We start from the raw sequence: 21,916 nt of genomic DNA on the forward strand, positions 1-21,916 counted from the left end.
GGCGCAGTCTCCGGTGTTGGGTTATGACCGGCGCAGTCTCCGGTGTTGTGTTATGACCGGCGCAGTCTCCGGTGTTATGTTATGAGTGGCGCAGTCTCCGGTGTTGTGTTATGACCGGCGCAGTCTCCGGTGTTGTGTTATGACCGCCGCAGTCTCCGGTGTTGTGTTATGAGCGGCGCAGTCTCCGGTGTTGTGTTATGACCGGCGCAGTCTCCGGTGTTGTGTTATGACCGGCGCAGTCTCCGGTGTTGTGTTATGACCGGCGCAGTCTCCGGTGTTGTGTTATGAGCGGCGCAGTCTCCGGTGTTGTGTTATGACCGGCGCAGTCTCTGGTGTTGTGTTATGACCGGCGCAGTCTCCGGTGTTGTGTTATGAGCGGCGCAGTCTCCGGTGTTGTGTTATGACCGGCGCAGTCTCCGGTGTTGTGTTATGACCGGCGCAGTCTCCGGTGTTGTGTTATGACCGGCGCAGTCTCCGGTGTTGTGTTATGACCGGCGCAGTCTCCGGTGTTGTGTTATGACCGGCGCAGTCTCCGGTGTTGTGTTATGAGCGGCGCAGTCTCCGGTGTTGTGTTATGACCGGCGCAGTCTCTGGTGTTGTGTTATGACCGGCGCAGTCTCCGGTGTTGTGTTATGACCGGCGCAGTCTCCGGTGCTGTGTTATGACCGGCGCAGTCTCCGGTGTTGTGTTATGACCGGCGAAGTCTCCGGTGTTGTGTTATGACCGGCGCAGTCTCCGGTGTTGTGTTATGACCGGCGCAGTCTCCGGTGTTGTGTTATGACCGGCGCAGTCTCCGGTGTTATGTTATGAGCGGCGCAGTCTCCGGTGTTGTGTTATGACCGGCGCAGTCTCCGGTGCTGTGTTATGACCGGCGCAGTCTCCGGTGTTGTGTTATGACCGGCGCAGTCTCCGGTGTTGTGTTATGACCGGCGCAGTCTCCGGTGTTGGGTTATGACCGGCGCAGTCTCCGGTTTTATGTTATGACCGGCGCAGTCTCCGGTGTTGTGTTATGACCGGCGCAGTCTCCGGTGTTGTGTTATGACCGGCGCAGTCTCCGGTGTTGTGTTATGACCGGCGCAGTCTCCGGTGCTGTGTTATGACCGGCGCAGTCTCCGGTGTTGTGTTATGACCGGCGCAGTCTCCGGTGTTGGGTTATGACCGGCGCAGTCTCCGGTGTTATGTTATGAGTGGCGCAGTCTCCGGTGTTGTGTTATGACCGGCGCAGTCTCCGGTGTTGTGTTATGACCGGCGCAGTCTCCGGTGTTGTGTTATGAGCGGCGCAGTCTCCGGTGTTGTGTTATGACCGGCGCAGTCTCCGGTGTTGTGTTATGACCGGCGCAGTCTCCGGTGTTGTGTTATGACCGGCGCAGTCTCCGGTGTTGTGTTATGAGCGGCGCAGTCTCCGGTGTTGTGTTATGACCGGCGCAGTCTCCGGTGTTGTGTTATGACCGGCGCAGTCTCCGGTGTTGTGTTATGACCGGCGCAGTCTCCGGTGTTGTGTTATGACCGGCGCAGTCTCCGGTGTTGTGTTATGAGCGGCGCAGTCTCCGGTGTTGTGTTATGACCGGCGCTAGGCAGCAGCTGCTCATTGCCGGGTAACAGCGACACAAACATCATAACACATGAGCAGCAGCGCCCTCTATCTGCAGCGGTGCAGTAATGTACGCGTCTCCTCCGCTCAGGACATGGCAGGCGTGCAGCAGGAGCAGTTACCCGCCCCATCCCTGTTATGGAGAGAGGCTTTCCCCTGTGCACCTCCTCCCGGGTCACTCCCCTCCTCCTCCTGCCTTGCATCACCGGCCCGGGCTCACTCGTTTTGCTATTCTTAGAATGACGTCAGGCAGCATTCCTGAACTGCCCCTCCGCTATAGCTATATAAAGAGGTGATGCAACTCTGCCAGGGAAAGACGGACTCACACAGAGCGCTACACAGGCGAGCGCTCACACACACGGCTCTGCTGCGTCTGCCCAACACTGGCATTCTTCACTTCTTACCCTCAGTGGCACATCAGAGCAGGTAAGAGGCAGAGGGGCAAATCCTACAACTACTGCCCGCTGCTGACAACTTCTGCCCGGAGGTTTTCTTTGTGTTGTGCAGTTGTTTTCACTCTTCTGGTTCCTTTGTGTTTCTCAACTTTACTACAACACTTGTGACTTTCTCATCCTGAGTCATTACCTGGCGATCTATTCTATCTATCTATCTATCTATCTATCTATCTATCTATCTATCTATCTATCTATCTATCTATCTATCTATCTATCTATCTATCTATCTATCTATCTATCTCATATCTATCTATCTATCTATCTATCTATCTATCTATCTATCTATCTATCCTTATAATAAATAATGATGATATGTTACCAATAGATAATACTATAGAATGTTTTGTGTGTGTTATAATCAATATTAATTCATACTACTACGATATATGGAATATTATCTGGTGTGTGTGTATATATATATATATATATATATAGTTAGCTAGAACTATTTGGATGAATGGGAAATGACTCTTCCAACTTCCATAGACCTCAATAGAACACAACCTAAAAAGTTTTTGCATCGGCAGGAAAGTTTTTAGCCACTTTGGCTACCTGGCTCCTTGTCCGGAGGAAGAATAATACAGATGTAGCAGAGCTGACATTGTTTTTATTTCTTTGGTGTGATAATTCACAATTGAGATTTACCCCTGCGATCTTATGAACAACCTTCGATCAGACATAAATGAGTCTTTCCACACACTCAGCTCTGCTACTTCTTTGTATAATTATCATTGACAATATCCTAGATAAGAATAATTATACTATGTGATATATATATGTATACTTTGTCATCCAGACTGGAACAATGTTTATCCTCGATATATATATATATTAAAAAAAAAAATTGTATGACCTTAAATCACCCTGATCATGAGATTCCTTCTCATTCTCCCCCCCCCCCCCCATACTGACAACCTCCCCCTCACCAATAATAAGTTGTTGTGGGATCAATATCTTATTAGCTTTTTTTAGGTTTTGTTGTAATTATGATCCAGGGTCTTTGTGTGTATATAATTTACAGATGTAGCAGAGCTGAGTTTTACATTTGGCATGACTCATCCTAATGTTACAGTTGTATGGGAACTTTCTTATTTCCAGTATGTATGCACAGTGGATTTAGTGGTAGCACTTGTACCAGCGTGGTTGCGCCAGTAGTGCCAGCCTGTGCCGTAGTGTGTGTGTGTGTGTGGCCAGGAATGTGCGTGTAATTGACCACAACAGGCACACGAGGATCTCAGCCTTCTGATGAAACTGCCTGGTAATACTTTCAGTTCACACTCCTGCTCTTTCATCTTCTTGCCAAGAGGTGGCAGTAGTGAGACATTCCATTATTCATTTCCTGAAACCTGCATTATAATGTACAGTATAATGGCACAGTAGGTGACAAGGCGTGACTGGCGCTTTATCAACTCAGCTGTGACGCACGTAAGATTAAGTATGAAAATGAAAAGTGCTGCAATCATCACATACAGCAACATTTCTTTAATCCGGCATAGGTGACAGACTATCAAGTATCTGGTATTATTGGATGATCATATAATGTTCATAGTCCGATCTCCTAACTGGTCACCTCTGCTCAGTCTGCTGCTCTTGGTCATTCAGATTATCTTGTGATGTGTAATTGGTTAAACATGACTTGATTGCAATCTAGCGCTCCCTGTTATCAGTCATTTCTCCGTTATTAATATATCCTATTAATGACTGATAACAGGGAGCAATAGATTGCATTCAAGTCATGTTTAACGGAGAAAAATCCCTACCTCCGTGACCTCCATGTATGAGAATTTCTTGAATATGTGTGGATGGTATTATCAGCCCATCTTGAATACGCTGCGTAAAAATACGTATCCATCCTGGAACCCGCAGGGAATTCCGCTCGAAAAAGCGTACCAAATTGTGGTGGAAAACAGTGACTGGGAAAAAGAGTTTATACTTAGGGTATGTTCACATGCTTAACAAAAAACGTCTGAAAATACGGAGCTGTTCTCAAGGGAAAACCGCTCCTGATTTTTAGACTTTTTTTGAGAAACGTGTTTTTTACGGCCGTTTTTGGAGCTGTTTTAAATAGTCTATGAAAAACGGCTCCAAAAACGTCCCAAGAAGTGACTTGCACTCTTGACGAGCTGTCATTTTACGCGCCGTATTCTGACAGCGATGCGTAAAATAAAGGCTCGTGGGAACAGAACATCGTAAATCCCATTGCAAGCAATGGCAGATGTTTGCAGATGTAAGGCTATGTTCACACTGAGTTTTTTGCAGGCGGAATTTCTGCCTCAAAATTCCGTTTGGAAGTTTGAGGCTGATTTTCCTCTCCCTGCACGCCGATTTTCGCTGTATTTTTCACCCTCGGCCATTGAGCACCGCGGGCATAAAACGCTGCGAAATACGCTTTCTCTGCCTCCCATTGATGTCCATGGGAGGTCAGAGGCGTAAACACCCGAAGATAGGGCATGTCCCTTTCTCCCGCGAGGCGGTTTTACCGCTCGCGGGAAAAAGACTCCTCCGCCTCCCATTGAAATCAATGGGAGGCATTTTCGGGCCGTTTTTGACGAGTTTTGCGGCGCGGTTTCCGCATAAAAAAACTCAGTGTGAACATAACATAATGGAGCCGTCTTTTTTTCAGGCGTAATTTGAGGTGTAGAACGCCTGAATTACATCTGAAAATAGGCCGTGTGAACATACCCTTACTCCGTTGTCATGGCGGCGTGTTCCTCTGTTGTCTTTGCAGGTTGGCCTAATAGGATGGCGTTGCAGCCCATGTGACCGTTTCAGCCTGTGATTGGCTGCAGCAGTCAGTTGGATGGAACATCATCCCAGAAGGCCGGCCTGGATGGAGAACAGGAGAAAGCGTTGCTATGACAACGCCCGGGGGTAAGTATAAACATTTTTTTAATTCATTTTAAACGGTGTGTTCACACGTAGCGTAAACACTGCAGATTTTCCGCAATGGATTTCAGTGCAGAAAGTCCGTAGTGTAATCCAGTAGCAGCAGAGTGGATGAGATCTGAACAAATCTGAGCCGCACGCTACATAAAAAATCCGCCCAAAAGACGTTCATAAATTGGCCAATCATAGGCTGCAGCGGTCACATGGGCTGCAGCGTCATCCCAGGAGACCAGACGGCACGGACCACAGAGGGACCCGTCGCCATGACATTGGAGAATGGGATAAAATAACCAAAAACATTTTCCAACCACTGTTTTACCTCAGCAGACATTCTGCCCGAAAAAGTGCACCACAATTTGGTGCTGTTTTTCAGGCGGAATTCCCTGCGGGTCCCAGGACATACACTGTGTACTTTTACAGCAGCGTATCCGCCCTGTGTATCTCTACCATTAATGTGAAGCTGTATGGGTGCCTCCAATCTCACTGGATGTCTTATGATATTGATGTCCGAGCTGTGGCCTCGCTACGTGATGCAAGAGATCTATCAATCTGTAGTTGCCAGGTCCTCAAAATATTACGGGACAAATTCAGCTCTGCTACATCTGCAAATCTTAAACTCTCATAGGTACGAATCTGACATCCCGGCTGGTCTCCTGTATTTAAATTTTTTACTTTTAGGGTATGTTCACACGCCCTATTTACGGACGTAATTCGGGCGTTTTAACCTCGAAATACGGCACCAAAGCGTCGGCAAACATCTGCCCATTCATTTGAATGGGCTTTACGATGTTCTGTGCCGACGGTCATTTTTTTTACGCGCCGCTGTCAAAAGACGGCGCGTAAGAAAGACGCCCTCGTCAAAGAAGTGCCTGTCACTTCTTGAGCCGTTTTCCATTGACACCATGGAAAAACAGCTCCAATTATGGACGCAGCGAAAAGCACCTGCACTTGCCATTACGTCTGAAATTGCGGAGCTGGTTTCTCCTGAAAACAGCTCCGTGATTTCAGCCGTTACGGACGTCCACGTGGGAACATACCCTTACCCTATATTTCCATTCGGCAGATTGTAACACACATCACATGACCGTCACGTGGCTTGCCCTTGTCACCTTCCCCACTGATGACCTCGGGCACGGTTGCACACGGGTTACACAACCAGTGCGGTGGCACAAAACAGTAGGGTCCATTTCCTGGGAAATATCACCTGTTTCCTGGTTTCATCAGAGGAGGAGACATCCTCCGTGTAGAAATAGTCGTGAAATGTCAGAAAGCTCCAGGTCACCGCAAGGACGCGGGGGTAATGAACCGACCAACTATTTAATATTAACCTGATGTCGTCATATGAGGAACCTGAGTGACCATGTGATGCCGCACAGAGCCACTGACGCGTACATAATGACTCGCTAGTGGTAGTAGTGTAATATATATTTGTTCCACAGCGGCCGGTCGGCCATGACGTGATCCGTCAGGATATCTAACTGTTTAATTTGTAATCTAGAAGTAAATATAGCGCCGTGCTCGTGTGTAATTATAAGCCACGAGGGGCTATTTATACATTTATTTTACTTTGTACTTTGTTTCATAGGCGCTAACAAAAGCTCAGCGACTAATTTATGTTCCTGACGGATTTTATCACTGAACAAAAAACTTTGAATATAGGATTCAGTCAGCCTGACAATATACTGACCATTTCCGGGATTAGGAAAAAGTTCTCTCTCCTCCCCCCACAAACAGCGCCACCCTTTTTGTAGTCTGTGCCTGGTACTGCGGCTCAGCCCCATTTAAATGAGTAGGGTAAAGCTGTAATACCATACATAGCCCGTAGGCACTGTTTCTGGGGGGAAAGCTGGGTGACAACCGATGGAGCTGCCATTACAGCTCCCACGGGTGGATTGTCATTTTATTATTTTTTTTTGAGTTGTGCAATGGTATGAGACCACTGGCAATTTTTCCATTCAGGAGTATGGGAAAGCTGGGTGACCAGCATTGTAAGCTGTAATGGCAGCCATACTCCGCTTTCTCAGATACGGAATTGACCGCTTTTTTTACTACTTTGAGGGAGGAATACTCTGCAGACAGGCTATCCTGCCCTCTTTCATGTATGAAGCCATACTTCTCAGATGCCACGTTAATAACGTCATGATGTTTTTATTTTAGTACAAAATGATGCTTCAGCACCCAGGACAAGGCTCTGCAGCAGAGGTCAGCGCGTCCGCAATTGTTCCATGTCTGTCACCGACCATGACGTTTGCTTTTGAAGACTTTACCAACTTGACGCCATTTGTTAAAGAAGAACTCCGATTCGCCATCCAGAGCAAGTGTCTCGCCGCCCGGCCACTTTGCAGCCTGGACACTGTGGTGGTAGCCGAAAGACCAATTGAAATGACCATATCCAAGACAGAGGTAGGTTATACCCATAATACGACATACAAGTCGTATATAACAAACATATTACAGGTACTACGGGATTAGAAAAACATAACTGCTTTCTTCCAGTAACAGCGCCACACCTGTCCAGGGGTTGTGTCTGGTATTGCAGTCTAGCTCCATTGAAGTGAATGGGACTGAGCTGCAATACCTCACACAACCTGTGGACATGTGTGGCGCTGCTTCTGGAAGAAAGCAGTTACGTTTTTTTTTTTAAATCCTGTACTAGACTATATTGTGGTATGTGTAGCCGATGGGGATGGGGTTAACGTCAATGAGTTCTCTCAATGTGGATAAATACACAAGCATTGGGGATGTGACCCCCTAAATCTGCTCTCAAGCTGCAGAAGTGTGAGCACATGGGGGAGATTTATCAAAACTGGTGCAAACAAAAAGTGGAAGAGTTGCCTATGGCAACCAATCAGATTGCTTCTTTCATTTTCAATATGGCATCTGAAAAATTGGTTGCTATGGGCAACAGCTCCACTTTTGCTTGGCACCAGTTTTGATCTATCTCCCTCATAGTTCTCAGATTCAACTAACTTTATTTATAAAATAAAAAAGCTGACAAACTTCATTAATGTCCTGTCTTGTTTCTAGTTTGTACCAGAAGATGACAGGAAAAAGCGGAGAAGAGAACGGAACAAGGTTGCAGCTGCCAAATGTCGAAACAAAAAGAGAGAGAAAACAGACAGTTTACAGAAGGTGAGAGGCCACATTTAAACGAACACATAGGGGGAGATTTATTATGCCATTTTTGGCAGTATTTTGGCAGGAAAAGTCAAATTTTGGCACATGCTTATTTTACTTACAGCAGAAATTGGTGTAAATTTTTGCCAGCTACGTTTTAATTTGTGGCGCTCGAACAGCCCAAGATGCGACTAAATTTATTTGTCGCGTCCTATCGCAGCGGGCATCTGACTGGTGTAGGAAACTCTAGTCTTAGCATATATGGACCAAACCGTTCTGAACCACCTGATACGTTATATAAAATGATAAATTACTATGATCAGGTGGAGCGCAGCCTCTGGAGCCGCTTTATAGAATAGATGAGGCAATTGCATAAATAACAACTCCCTAACATAACGTTATAGAGGATCTGTCCGCTCTCCTGACATGTCTATTTTAGTAAATAATTGTATTCCCCATGAAATAACAATTCTGGATAATCTTTGCTTATATCTCTGCGATTTGCTATTCCTCTGTTATTCCTCCTAGAAATGTATGAATAAATTGACGACGGTGTTACCATTCCCATTGTCAATATGGCGTGTCCCTACAATCTCACTCTATCAGCACTGATTGGTCAGTGTCAGACTGTTTAGGGACACGCCCCCAAGGAATAGCACAAAATATAGTTTTAAGAAAAAATGCTCCAGAATTGTTGTCATGGGGATCACGAGTATTTACTCAAACAGACATGACAGGAGAGGTGACGGGTCCTCTTTAATGGCCTCGTCTGGGCTTCATATGTCATATTCCCTGTAGTTGCTGTTAGTAGCCTGTGAGTATATTAGGGCGTTGCTATTCATGCAATTCCCTATATCCTTGAATGTGGCTCCAGAGGGGCAGATTTATTGTAATCCTCTTCATTGGGGTTCAATATGACTCTCTATGTAATTATGCCCATTTTGGTGCCAGGCTTTAGGGTTTATCGCACCACCTGACCTCTGTAATGAAGCTCTGTGGAGTGAATAGGAGGGAGGGATTGTTAAGTTTACCTTGCCTCTAAAGCTCTCCACCTACCTCCCTCGCTTTTATACAGCTTCATTACCTTAAAGTGAAAGTTGCCGCCACCGTTATGACTTGAAAAATTTTGTTGGCGCAGCTCAAGGACCCCCCACTAATAGCATCTTCCGACATGCCAGAACATATATTAAGGTAATTTTCCCCTTTAAAATTCCATGCATGTGATATAGTATGCCTATACACAGGCTCAAGTCACATGCACCATATAGAGACGCTCAAAAGGAACTAATGACCCCAAAGCTGGATTTTAAAAAAGCCTGACTATACCTTCGCACTTGAAATGATCCAACCTAGTGGTTACCCGTTCTAATATTACTATACTTCTTTAACTAGACACCAGCAAGATGAAGCTGCGGACAGTCCGCAGTGAAATTCTGCAGCGGCCATTTTTTTACATTTGTTTCTATACATTTTTAGGAAACTTAGTTCAGACGTTGCGGAAAATAACTGTGCGGAAATCAGGCTGCGGTGCCGAATTTCCCCTCCGCAGCAGCTCATTATGTTGCAGAGAAGAAACGGCATTTCGCTGCGGATTTCAGCCTTTGCAATGCAAAAACTGAAATCTGTGGCAAGTCCGCTGTGATATCTGCAACGTCTGAATTACCTGTCAAATATGCAAGTGTTGCTGCAGATTCGTTGCGTAATTGCCCCAACATTTGCAACGGAAAAATTCCGCCACATCTGAACATGGCCCTACAGTTTACAGTATTGAGATCTTGCCTCTAATGTCTCGGTTATTTCGGAGTCCTTTCATTGTTCCTTGAGAAATAGAATTAAAATGCAGATTGTTTCTATTCGTCACAGTCCAATTTAATAGCAATACTGGGGTATATGATCCCATAGAAAATAATCTAATCCAGTACATATAATATATTTCACATGTGCCAGTCATGGAATGCAGATTGTGTACATACTTTCTCTACACTGACTTCCTTCTGCACCATGCTGACTGCATTGTATGATTTTACCATAGGATGGAAAATATACAATTGGGTCATATAACAATCTGTGTGCACCATATTTATCTATTTATAAACACGTGGCTCCAATTTATTCCCTCAAATACCTGCAAATGCTAATAATGAATGCCTGGGCTATGTTCACACAGGGCGGATAGTGTGCGTAAAAGCACACCGCGTATCCGCCCTGGATGCCGCAGTGTATTCCGAACAAAAAAACACACCAAATTGTGGTGCAGTTTTTTTGGCTGGAATATTCGCCGCGGGAAATGAGAGGTGAAAAAAAAGGTTGTACTTACCCGTGGCCATGGCATCCCTTTAACGTCCTGCAGCCCGGTCTCCTGGGATGATGTTTTATCCCATGTGACCACTGCAGCCTGTGATTGGCTGCAGCAGTCACATGGGATGAAACGTCATCCCTGGAATCTGGGCTGGATGCAGGAGCAGAGGGTTCTGGGTAAGTATAGTTCAAAAAAAATTATGCAGCTCCACTTTTCCATTGCAAAAATTGCAACATTTACTATTTGTTGCGGGTTTCTCCCCCCAATGAATGCAATGGGGGAAACCAGCAACAGAATTTAGCGGTTCCGCAGCATAAATTGACATTCTGCGGATAAAAAAAACGCACCGCAGGTCAATTAATGAACCGTTTTTACGCAGCGTGTGGGTGAAATTTGTTCAAATACCATTCCCTTTGCTGCTACTGTGTTACACTGCAGATTTTACGCAATGAAATCCGTTGCGGAAAAGCCGCATTGTTTATGCTACGTGTGAGCCCGGCCTTAAAGGGGTATTCCGACAATAAGTATGTATGGCACAGCACTAGTATATGTCCGATACGTCAGTGCTAAACTGTAAACTAAAATTTTTTGTTTGTTTTTTTTCCCCCTTGTTTCTACAAAGGAGTCAGAAAAACTGGAATCTATCAATGCAGAACTGAAAGCCCAAATTGAGGAACTCAAGAACGAGAAGCAACACTTAATCTACATGCTGAACCTCCACCGACCCACCTGCATAGTCCGAGCCCAGAACGGCAGGACGCCAGAAGACGAACGCAACCTCTTCATTCAGCAAATCAAAGATGGAACCCTGCAGAACTTAGTAACTGAGGTAGTAAACTGAGCAACTCCCTAGTATACAATACACGGAACTGCAAAAACTCACTGACGCCCCCTGGGGGGCTTTAGCTGTATCAGAGACGCCCTAGCAAAATCCTTGCAAGGAAAGAGCCTTTGACCCGAGAACCATCACGTGATTCTAGCGGAAGGGATTCAGCATTTTCGACTGGTGTTTCAGAAGCGACCGCCGACAGCGCTGTTCTATTCGCTGTGGCTGGGATCCATTCGCTTGCTATTCGTATTGTCCTATAGCGGCGTGATGTTTTTTTTTTCCTCGACACTTTGTGCAATTATTATTATTTTTTTTATACGTTGCTAATCGCAAGAAACGAAGAAAAGTATAAAAATCAGTGTTCTGGAGGCAATAAATAGCGGACGCGCGCGCAGCATGTGGCGCTTCTACTGAAGACCGCACAACAAAGAAAATAATAAAGCACCACGGACAGCCTTAACCGTGAACCATAAGCAACCGGAGACGGTTCACGGTTATTTTCCATTTATTTATTTGGAATAGTGTTGTTAGTCTTGTGTTTTTTGAGAGGTCACTACACAAATGATGTCTACATGATAGATGAATCCATTTTGCTTGCTGGGTCATTCTTTATATTCACTAGAATATATTGAGGTACGAGGCACTTACTGCCTCAGTCTTAACCGCATTGCTTCTATTCTTCATTGGCTCAACCTGCAAAATGGTAGAAACTGGCAATGTGTTCTCATCTACTAAGCGCATTGCAGCGACGTAAAGGAATACTCCAGAATACACTTATATCTAGTGCAGGCCTGAAGAAAAGTTTTTCCTGGGGTGTCCCTTTAAGTAGGTTGTCACCCAAAGTCGCTTCAATGACATGAGATTGCTGCGATTTGGACCCACGTAGACCTCCTTGTGACGATTATTGGGCTCTTGTGTGCTGTGACATGTCATATACACACATACGAGCTGAATTTGCATTTGTGTGTGCGTCATAATTGCAGTAGTTCATGGAAAACTATAGCTGACGCATTTTAGCTCTGCTACATTTGTATGTGTGTATAATGCATGGAACCAGTGTACAAAATTTCTGTCCATCTTGCAGTATGGTTAATTGTGTGGCGTGTGAAAATTGAGTAAGTGTCCTGTTAAAGAAGTGAAAACGCTTTCAGTCACGCAGATCCCATATTACGCATAGACACATGTAATAAGGTATTAGATATGAAGCAACCGGCTGCCTGGACAATGCACTAAATACAATAATCCAACACATAGACATGATATGGAAGACCCCTGTCTATATGTCCCATTAGGAAATATGGACGCCATAGAGGCTCTCCTCCGCTCAAAACCCCCTCTTTGTGCCACAACATAGATCGTCACTCCAGCTACTTTATGAAGAGGGTTTTTCATCATAAAACAACCCCTTTAATTTGGCATATATTCCCCTTTAAATATGTACAGGAGGGGGAGGGGAGTGACTGCCTGAAAAAATAATAGAATCCAATAGGGAAAAGTCTAACCCCTCCGAGCTCTATTTCCCCGACGTCCGATACCTGTCCAGAAGCTCCATACACGATAGCAGACTGAAGCTCACTAACTGACATGTTCCACTTCTTTAATAGGTTTGCTTGCTGACTGTTTCCTGGTGACTGTTTCTACATTGCCACTGAAAAAAATAAAATAAAAATCTAAGTATTAAACTAGGGGAAAAAAATATCTGTTAATCTATTGGAAACGTTGTTAAATTGCTAGTTCTGTTGGACTACAACTCCCAACATGTCCTCCAAGTCTCGAGCTTGAAGTTAGTAGTTCCACATTAGTCAGCGGACCAGGCCTTATTTAAAGGGAAGATCCAGATTTCACTTCCAAGCACTTTTCAAGACGGCTTTGAGGGGTATTAAAATCTTCAAAGTCTCTAAATAACATTTCATTTATTTTGCAATGTCTTTCAATTCATGTGTAACAATGATAAAGCCAAAAATTACCTCAGAGGCGACCTCCACACACGAGCGCCATGTGCCGGTCTGACATGTATAACCTCTTTATATTCTGTAACAGAACTGTCGTATTAGTACATGTTAGATGGAAGTTTGTCGTTCTTTTTTTATGATTATCTGTGGGAGGTAACGAATGGCGGCGTTAAACTGGAACTAAACCTTAAATGCAAGATATTCACGCGGGATTCGTGTAGCCATATGTTTGAAGGTGATACGTGAGGCAATGTATATCTTCTGCTGTATGTTATAGCGGTTTTTAGTAGTCACCTAGCATTTAAAGGCGCAAGTCTATAAGCCGAGTGCTTATACGGTAGTCTGCAGTGACTTATAATATTCTTAAAGGGCCACGTCCTCTATTAAAAAAAAAAAATGTAAAAAAATTCACACAGCATAATCGGTACCATCAGCTGTTTCAGACTGCGTAGTTTAACTGACAATCACTCTGAACACTTTTGTGGTCCTCAAAACAGTTGTCACTTTAATCCCTTAAAGAGCAATGATCGAAAGGACCAAATGAAAAGTCTAGGAAAACTTTGAATGCAGAACCTTAGGGCGAAGCGTCGTGGTACTAAAGTCCAGGACCATGAGAAAAGTATTAGAATTTTTTTTAATGGCTGCCAACGCCAGGGTGGAGTTGCAGCTGTAAAGTTATAACCTATGTATAGCTGCTTACAATACGTTGTCGCTAGTAGACAAGATGTATTTCATAGGAGTCAGTGACTTAGCATGTGATGTTGGTGTATGCAAAATGACTTGTAAGGCCGGTTTCATACAAGGCAATAGTGTGGTGGTTCCTAAAGGGTTTGTCAGATTAAATAAAAGGGTTAGTTTAAGAAATAGCACCTCCGTAGGCGGTGTCTGGTATTGCAGCTCAGTCCCTTTTCAAGTAATTTTTATTTTTTTTTGCCTTAGGCCCCATGCACACGAACGTGCTTTTGCAGCCGCAATTCCCCCGAAAATCCAAGGGAGAATTGCGGCCCCATTCATTTCTATGGGCCAATGCCCACGACTGTGGTTTCCATGGTCCGTGCATGGCCCAGGAGCCCAGAAAGAACGGACATGTCTTATTACGGCCGTGTTCTGCGGTCCAGGCTCATAGAAAATAACGGGCACGGCCATATCCACAGCCCACGATTTGCGTGCGACTCGCGGGTTACACCCGAAAATCACGGCCGTGCGCATGGCTATGGTGGTGTGCATGAGGCCTAACCGCAAGTGCTAGGAAATGTTTCTACTGTAGACGCAGTGTCGTAGAGTGACAAAAACGACCTGTGTGATCCCGAGCTATAGTATGTCCCGCCTCACCCTCTTGTACAATATTTTTTTACAAAATTGTCCAGTTCCCATTTTTGAATATTTGGAAGCTGAGGGTCTCGTGAAAGACCAAAAAGAGCAGTTACCTATGGGAACCAATCCGATCACTTCTTTCTGAGTCTTAATCTGATTGGCTACAATGGGCAACAAAACTACTCTACCTCTGTATTGGTTTTTAATACATCAGGGCCCATTGTATTTTGTGCCATAGGCGCGTGAGTGCGCTACAGCTCAGCCCATCACATTTAGGAAAAAAAAATTGGATGGGTTCGCAGGTTCTCTGCAATCTGATTGCTGTGTATCCGTATCGATGAGTAAATGGGACAGGGGAAATCTTGGGTGATGTCGCCCACAGGCTGGTCTTTTGCTCTGTCGTTTACTGTTCTGGTTCCCACTATATATAATATATATTCGGATGTATTACATGTGACGCAGGCGTCATGTTGTGTATTTTTTTCTTTGTTTGGCTTTTTATTTCCATGCCTTTACTGGTATGTATGTTAATCATGTTAGCACTATATATGTCTAAATATATTATGTTTTTTCACTTTTGTGTAACATCTGCAGGTTCAATTATCGTTGTGGTACTAAGTTTTACAGCGCTCACGATATTACAGATGTGAGAGGAATTGCATGTTTTAATGTATGTTCTAATTATCAGAATAAGGTACTTTATTACCATTATTTTCTATTATGAGGTTTTTGTGTTTTGATACTTTAATAAATAAATGATTTAAAAAACTGTTTGCTTTTTGGGGTTTTGAATTTGCGTGTGAAGGGTTAATAAAAAAAGTGTATTCAATAATTAGTAGAGAAATGAAACGAATGGAGCTTATTATCTCATGGGTGGAGCTTATTATCTCATGGGTGGAGCTTATTATCTCATGGGTGGAGCTTATTATCTCATGGGTAGATCTATGTCAACCTGTGGGTGACTATAACGTCCCCTGTACACATTGTGGAAATGCTGCAGATTTTCTTTCTAGATTTACAGAAGGAAAACCGCACCAGCCATGTAAAGGAGATTTGAACTAATTTACCTGCAGTGCAGATTTTAAAAATCTGCAGCATGTCAATTACTCTTAGGCCCCATGCACACTAATGTGCTTTTGCGGCCGCAATTCCCCCGAAAATCCACGGGAGAATCGCGGCCCCATTCATCCCTATGGGCCCATACACACGACTGTGGTTTCCATGGTCCGTGCATGGCCATGAGCCTGGACTGCAGAACATGTCTTATTATGGCCGTGTTCTGCGGTCCAGGCTCATAGGAAATAATGCACGCGGCCATGTGCACGGCCCGCGATTTGCGGGCAGCTCGCGGGTGTAACTCCATGGCCGGCCGACCCAAAAATCACGGCCGTGCACATGGCTACGGTTATGTGCATGAGGCCTTAGGAGCCTCACACACAAGCGTGTTTGGTCCGTGATATACGGTCCGTATGTCGGTAGTATTTTCCGGACCGAACACACTGCAGGGAGCCGGGCTCCAAGCATCATAGTTATCTAGAACGCTGTGTTACTGCCTCGCTGCCGGACAACTGTCCCGTACTGTAATCATGTTTTCAGTACATGTTTCCCGCAGCGAGGCAGTCACACCTAGCGTAATAGATAACTATGATGCTAGGAGCCCGGCTCCCTGCATGGTGTTCAGTCCGGGAAATGCGGCCGAAATACGGACCGTATATCATGGACCAAATACGCTTGTGTGTGAGAGGCCTTAGGCTACATGCACACGTTGCAAAATTTGGTGCAGGTAAAAACTGCACCTAAGGGCAGATTCACACGAACGTTGCGTTTTTGCGCGCGCAAACAACGCAGCGTTTTGCGAGCGCAAAAACCATTTGACAGCTGCGTGTGTCATGCGTGTCTGATGCGCGGCTGCGTGATTTTCGCGCAGCCGGCATCATAGAGATGAGGCTTGTCAACGCCCGTCACTGTCCAAGGTGCTGAAAGAGCTAAATCTTTCAGCACCCTCGACAGTGAATGCCGAACACAACAGCGAAAAACCTGTAAAAAAAAAAGATAAAGTTCCTACTTACCGAGAACTTCCCGGCCGTTTCCTTGGTGACGCGTCCTTGGTGACGCGTCCTTGGTGACGCGCCTCTCTTGACATCGGGCACCACCTCCCTGGATGACGCAGCAGTCCAAGTGACCGCTGCAGCCTGTGATTGGCTGCAGCCTGTGCTTGGCCTGTGATTGGCTGGAGCTGTCACTTGAACTGAAGTGTCATCCCGGCCCGGGAGGTCGGACTGCAGGAAGGAGACAGGAGTAATCGGTAAGTTAGAACTTCGGGTTTTTTTTACAGGTTAATGTATTTTGGGATCGCAAGTCACTGTCCATGGTGCTGAAACAGTTTAACTCTTTCAGCACCATGGACAGTGACTATCTCCTGACGTCGCGTACCGATAATTTTTTTGCCGGGATCGGCCAAAACGAGTTTGGCCGAACCCGGTGAAGTTCGGTACGCTTGTCCGGCTTCGCTCATCGCAAAGACACTCCGTTTGGATGTTCGGAAACAGAAAAGCACGTGGTGCTTTTCGGTTTTCATTCATCCTTTTCACTGCTGTTGCACGAATCACGCTCGTCCCACGGAAGTGCTTCCATGTGGTGCGCGTGATTTTCACGCACCCATTGACTTCAATGGGTGCGTGATGCGCGAAATACGCAGAGTTATTGAACCTGTCGCGCTTTTTGCGCAGCAGACAAACGCTGCGCAAAAAGCACGGACTGTCTGTACTGCCCCATAGACTTGTATTGGTCCATGCGTGCCGCGTGAAAACCACGCGGCCCGCACGGACCGAATACACGCTCGTGTGAATCCCCCCTAATAGTGCGGTTTTTACATTTTGGGGCAGAAATGGTTACATTTTTATAAATTGACGTGCTGCAGATTTTAAAATACACACCGCAGGTCCGTTTTACGTGCAGAAAAAATCTGCAAATTGCGGTGTGTATTTTAAAATCTGCAGCACGTCAATTTATAAAAATGTAACCATTTCTGCCCCAAAATGTAAAAGCCTCATCAAATTGAGATTTCTTGAGGTCTCCTTTACTTTGCTGGTACAGTATTACGCTGCAGATTTTCCGTACGAAAATCTGCGCGTCAAATCCGCACATAATACGCATTGTATGCATTTGGCCTTAGGGATTTTCACGGCAGATTTCACCACTTTCATACGCAGTAAATTCTGCCAGAAAAATCAGCATCTGTAAAATGTGGATTATCCTATATCTATCTATCTATCTCTATGTATCGCATTGACCCTTAGGCCGTGGAAAAAGCCAAACCGTCATGAAGCGGCTGAGTGCTCATACAAGCGCTTCAGCTGCTTCGTTCTAGCGATTGGTGGGGGTCTCAGTGCTCGGACTCCCACCAATCCAAACTTCTGACATGTCACTATAAGCTACACTTTAACCCCTTAACGCTCCATGACCTACTATTAGGTCATGCTAACTGTAGCGTTCGCGCTCAGTGACCTAATAGTAGGTCATGGAGTAAACACGGCGCCGTTCGCGCGGGGCGCGTTCATGAGCTGTGATAGCTGCTGTTTCCGACAGCAGACTATCACTGCTCAATGTGCCGGGACCGATCGCGGAGCTCCCCCGCCGATTAACCCCTCAGAAGCCGCGTTCAATAGCGATCGCGGCTTCTTAGGGGTTAATCCGCCATCGCCGGCCTGCTACACGATAGCGGCCGGCGATGGTGACTATGGCAACCGGACACCAAACAATGGCGTCCGGCTATGCCATAGACGGAAGCCTAGTGGGTCCTGACAACGTCAGGACCCACAATGCTTGCTGTCAGTGAGTAGCTGACAGCTCTAATACACTGCACTACGCATGTAGTGCAGTGTATTAGAATAGCGATCAGGGCCTCCTGCCCTCAAGTCCCCTAGTGGGACAAAGTAATAAAGTAAAAAAAAAGTTAAAAAAAGATGTGTAAAAGTAAGAAAATAAAAGTTTTAAAAGTAATAAAAGTAAAAGTCCCCCTTTTTCCCTTATCACTCATTTATTATTAATAAAAATATATAAACAAATAAATAAACTATACATAATTGGTATCGCCGCGTCCGTAACGGCCTGAACTACAAAATTATTTTGTTATTTATCCCGCACGGTGAACGCCGTAAAAAAAAATATTAATAAACCGAACCACAATAACAATTGTTTGGTCACTTCACCTCCCAAAAAATGGAATAAAAAGAGATCAAAAAGTCGCATGTACCGAAAAATGGTACTGATCGAAACTACAGTTCGTTACGCAAAAAATAAGTCCTCGCACGGCTTTATTGATTGAAAAATAAAAACGTTTTGGCTCTTAGAATATGGTAACACAAAAAGTGAATGATTGTTTACAAAAAGTATTTTATTGTGCAAACGCCATAAGACATAAAATAAACCTATAAACATCTGGTATCGACGTGATCGTATCGCCCCGCAGAATAAAGTGAATATGTCATTTATAGCGCACGGTGAACGCAGTAAAAAAAAAAGAATAAAAAAACAATAGTAGAATTGCTGTTTTTTAGTCACGCCACCTAAAAATAGAATAAAAACTGATCAAAAAGCCGCATGCACCCCAAGAAAACTACAATGGATTCCTCAAGGGGTCTAGTTTCCAAATTGGGGTCACTTTTGGGGGGTTTCCAATGTTTTGGCACCACAAGGCCTCTTCAAACCGGACATGGTGCCTAATAAAAAAGAGGGCTCAAAATCCGCTAGGAGCTCCTTTGCTTCGGAGGCCGGTGCTTCAGTCCATTACCGCACTAGGGCCACATGTGGGATATTTCTCAAAACTGCAGAATCTGGGCAATAAGTATTGAGTTGCGTTTCTCTGATAAATCCTTTTGTGTTATAAAATAAATGGTATAAAGAGGATTTTCTGACAAAAAAAAAATGTACATTTCACCTCTACTTTGCTCTAAATTTCTGTGAAACACCTAAACAGTTCATAAACTTTCTAAATGCTGTTGTGAATACTTTGAGGGGTCTAGTTTCTAAAATGGGGTGTTTGATAGGGGTGTCTAATATATGGGCTCCTCAAAGCAACTTCAGAACTGAACTGTAACCTACAATAATAAATAAATGAGGCAATACTTCGCTTTTTACATTATACTGATAATGAGCCGTGCCCACCCTGAGATTACCCCAGTTTTGACCGTTTGTATAAACGGAGACCCCTATTAGACCGTTCCAGTGCCCGGTTTTCCCCAGCATACACCCCGAGAAGTGTATTTCTATTGATGAGTCCCATGTACATTTTAAAGGGAGGGTTCAATTCCGCAAGTACCTGCCGGGTAAGAGGGCAAGGTATGGCGTGAAGATGTATAAGCTGTGCGAGAGTGCATCCGGGTATACCTACAGGTTTAGGATATATGAAGGAAAGGCCACCCCCAAACCAGACTGCATCCTGGACTACAATAGGTACATGGGAGGGATGGACTTGTCAAATCAAGTCCTGAAGCCCTACAGCGCCATGCGGTGTGGTATAAGAAGCTGGCCGTGCACATCATACCGATGGCTTTGTACAATGCGTACGTGCTACGTCGATGTGCAGGCCAGACGGGAACTTTCCTGGAATTTCAAGATCTAATCTTTAGGGACCAGGAAGGGGGGGCACCCAGTACTTCTGGAAGCGAGGCCACACGCATCGTACCAGGGCAACACTTTCCAGGAGAAGTTCCCCAAACCGGTGGAAAGGGAAAGAGTCAAAAGAGGTGCAGAGTCTGCTATAAGACGGGGATAAGGAAGAACACCATATACCAATGTGACACGTGTCCCGAAAAACCAGGGCTCTGTATAAAAGATTGTTTTAAAATGTATCATACATGCCTTGATTTTTAATTTACCCTGATGCACTCCGCACAGCTTACCCCCCTCATCTTTCCCTTCTGAGCCCTGCCGTATGCCCAGGCAGCTGATAACAGCCACATGTAGGGTATTGCCGTACCCAGGAGAACCCACATTACAATTTAAGGGGTGTATATCTCCGGTGGCACATGCTGGGCACACTATATTGGACACTGAAATGGCATATATATATATATATATAATTGCAAATCTCACTCTGCACCATCTGCTGCACATTATCTTTTACACAGTACTTGTGGGGTCAAAATGCTCACTACACCTCTAGATGAATGTCTTAAGGGGTGTAGTTTTTAAAATGGGGTCACTTCTCGGGGGTTTCAACTGTACTGGTACCTCAGGGGCTTCTGCATACATGACTTAGCACCAGAAAAGCTCCAGTAGGCCAAATGGTGGTCCTTCCCTTCTAAGCCCTGCCGTGTGCCCAGGCAGCTGATAACAGCCACATGTAGGGTATTGCCGTACCCAGGAGAACCCACATTACAATTTAAGGGGTGTATATCTCCGGTGGCGCATGCTGGGCACACTATATCGGACACTGACATGCCATATATATATATAAAATTGCAAATCTCACTCTGCACCATCTGCTGCACATTATCTTTTACACAGTACCTGTGGGGTCAAAATGCTCACTACACCTCTAGATGAATGTCTTAAGGGGTATAGTTTTTAAATTGGGGTCACTTCTCGGGGGTTTCAACTCTACTGGTACCTCAGGGGCTTCTGCATACATGACTTAGCACCAGAAAAGCTCCTGTAGGCCAAATGGTGGTCCTTTCCTTCTGAGCCCTCCCATGGGCCCAAACGGCAGTTTATCACCACAATTGGGGTATTGCCGCACTAAGGACAAATTGGGCAACAAAATGGGGTATGTTGTTCCCTGTGAAAATAAGAAATTTTGATCAAAAATGACATCTTATTGGAAAAAATATCATTTTTTTCATTTCACAGCCCAATTCAAATAGGTGCTGTGAAAAAACTGTGCGGTCAAAATGATAACAAAAACCATAAATGAATTCCTTGAGGGGTGTAGTTTCCAAAATGGGGTCACTTCTGGTGGGTTTCCATTGCTTTGATACCTCTGGGGCTCTGCAAATGCGACATGGCACCCGAAAACCAATCCAGCAAAATCTGGACTCCAACAAACACATAGCGCTCCTTTCCGTCTGAGCCCTCCCATGGGCCCAAACGGCAGTTTATCACCACAATTGGGGTATTGCCGCACTAAGGACAAATTGGGCAACAAAATGGGGTATGTTGTTCCCTGTGAAAATAAGAAATTTTGATCAAAAATGACATTTTATTGGAAAAAATATCATTTTTTTCATTTCACAGCCCAATTCAAATAGGTGCTGTGAAAAAACTGTGCGGTCAAAATGATAACAAAAACCATAAATGAATTCCTTGAGGGGTGTAATTTCCAAAATGGGGTCACTTCTGGTGGGTTTCCATTGTTTTGATACCTCAACACCTCTTCAAACCTGGCAATCTGCCTAAAATATATTCTAATAAAAATGAGGCCTCAAAATGCACTAGGTGCTTCTTTGCTTCTAGGGCTTGTGTTTTAGTCCA

General features: G+C 44.8%; 1 protein-coding gene and 2 long non-coding RNA genes across 6 annotated transcripts in view; 2 read left to right on the forward strand and 1 right to left on the reverse strand.

The window, feature by feature from the left end:
* Positions 1-16,597, reverse strand: part of LOC142760241 (uncharacterized) — a 46,265-nt gene extending 29,668 nt beyond the window's left edge. For 2 of the 4 annotated variants that reach the window (XR_012883273.1, XR_012883270.1), the window contains exons 1-3: positions 16,513-16,597; positions 13,145-13,273; positions 12,713-12,825 (exon numbers count right to left, since the gene is read on the reverse strand). This is a non-coding gene — a long non-coding RNA (uncharacterized LOC142760241). Of the gene's footprint in view, positions 1-11,641; positions 11,871-12,712; positions 12,826-13,144; positions 13,274-16,512 lie in introns of those variants that run through there. The other 2 variants (XR_012883272.1, XR_012883271.1) reach the window with 2 other exon arrangements.
* On the forward strand, positions 1,774-13,074 carry ATF3 (activating transcription factor 3). The gene is made up of 4 exons (XM_075863298.1): positions 1,774-2,017; positions 7,090-7,335; positions 7,960-8,064; positions 10,971-13,074. The coding sequence occupies exons 2-4, from the start codon at positions 7,096-7,098 to the stop codon at positions 11,187-11,189; spliced, it is 564 nt and encodes a 187-aa protein (XP_075719413.1). The 5' UTR covers positions 1,774-2,017; positions 7,090-7,095; the 3' UTR covers positions 11,190-13,074.
* A 78-nt stretch (positions 16,598-16,675) lies between the features above and the next one.
* The window catches only part of LOC142760242 (uncharacterized), an 87,888-nt gene continuing 82,647 nt past the window's right edge, over positions 16,676-21,916 (forward strand). Inside the window, exon 1 of the long non-coding RNA XR_012883274.1 lies at positions 16,676-16,748. This is a non-coding gene — a long non-coding RNA (uncharacterized LOC142760242). The remainder of the gene's footprint in view (positions 16,749-21,916) is intronic.

Source organism: Rhinoderma darwinii, chromosome 4 (assembly GCF_050947455.1).
Source record: "Rhinoderma darwinii isolate aRhiDar2 chromosome 4, aRhiDar2.hap1, whole genome shotgun sequence".
In the NCBI taxonomy this organism is placed as follows: Eukaryota; Metazoa; Chordata; class Amphibia; order Anura; family Rhinodermatidae; genus Rhinoderma; species Rhinoderma darwinii.

What these genes read in the sequence shown, in the direction of transcription:
- ATF3 (XM_075863298.1), top strand. Translation starts at nt 7,096, where the DNA reads ATGATGCTTCAGCACCCAGGACAAGGCTCTGCAGCAGAGGTCAGCGCG. An exon ending in TGACCATATCCAAGACAGAG is followed by an intron (nt 7,336 to 7,959) that starts GTAGGTTATACC and finishes TCTTGTTTCTAG; the next exon opens with TTTGTACCAGAAGATGACAG. An exon ending in AAACAGACAGTTTACAGAAG is followed by an intron (nt 8,065 to 10,970) that starts GTGAGAGGCCAC and finishes GTTTCTACAAAG; the next exon opens with GAGTCAGAAAAACTGGAATC.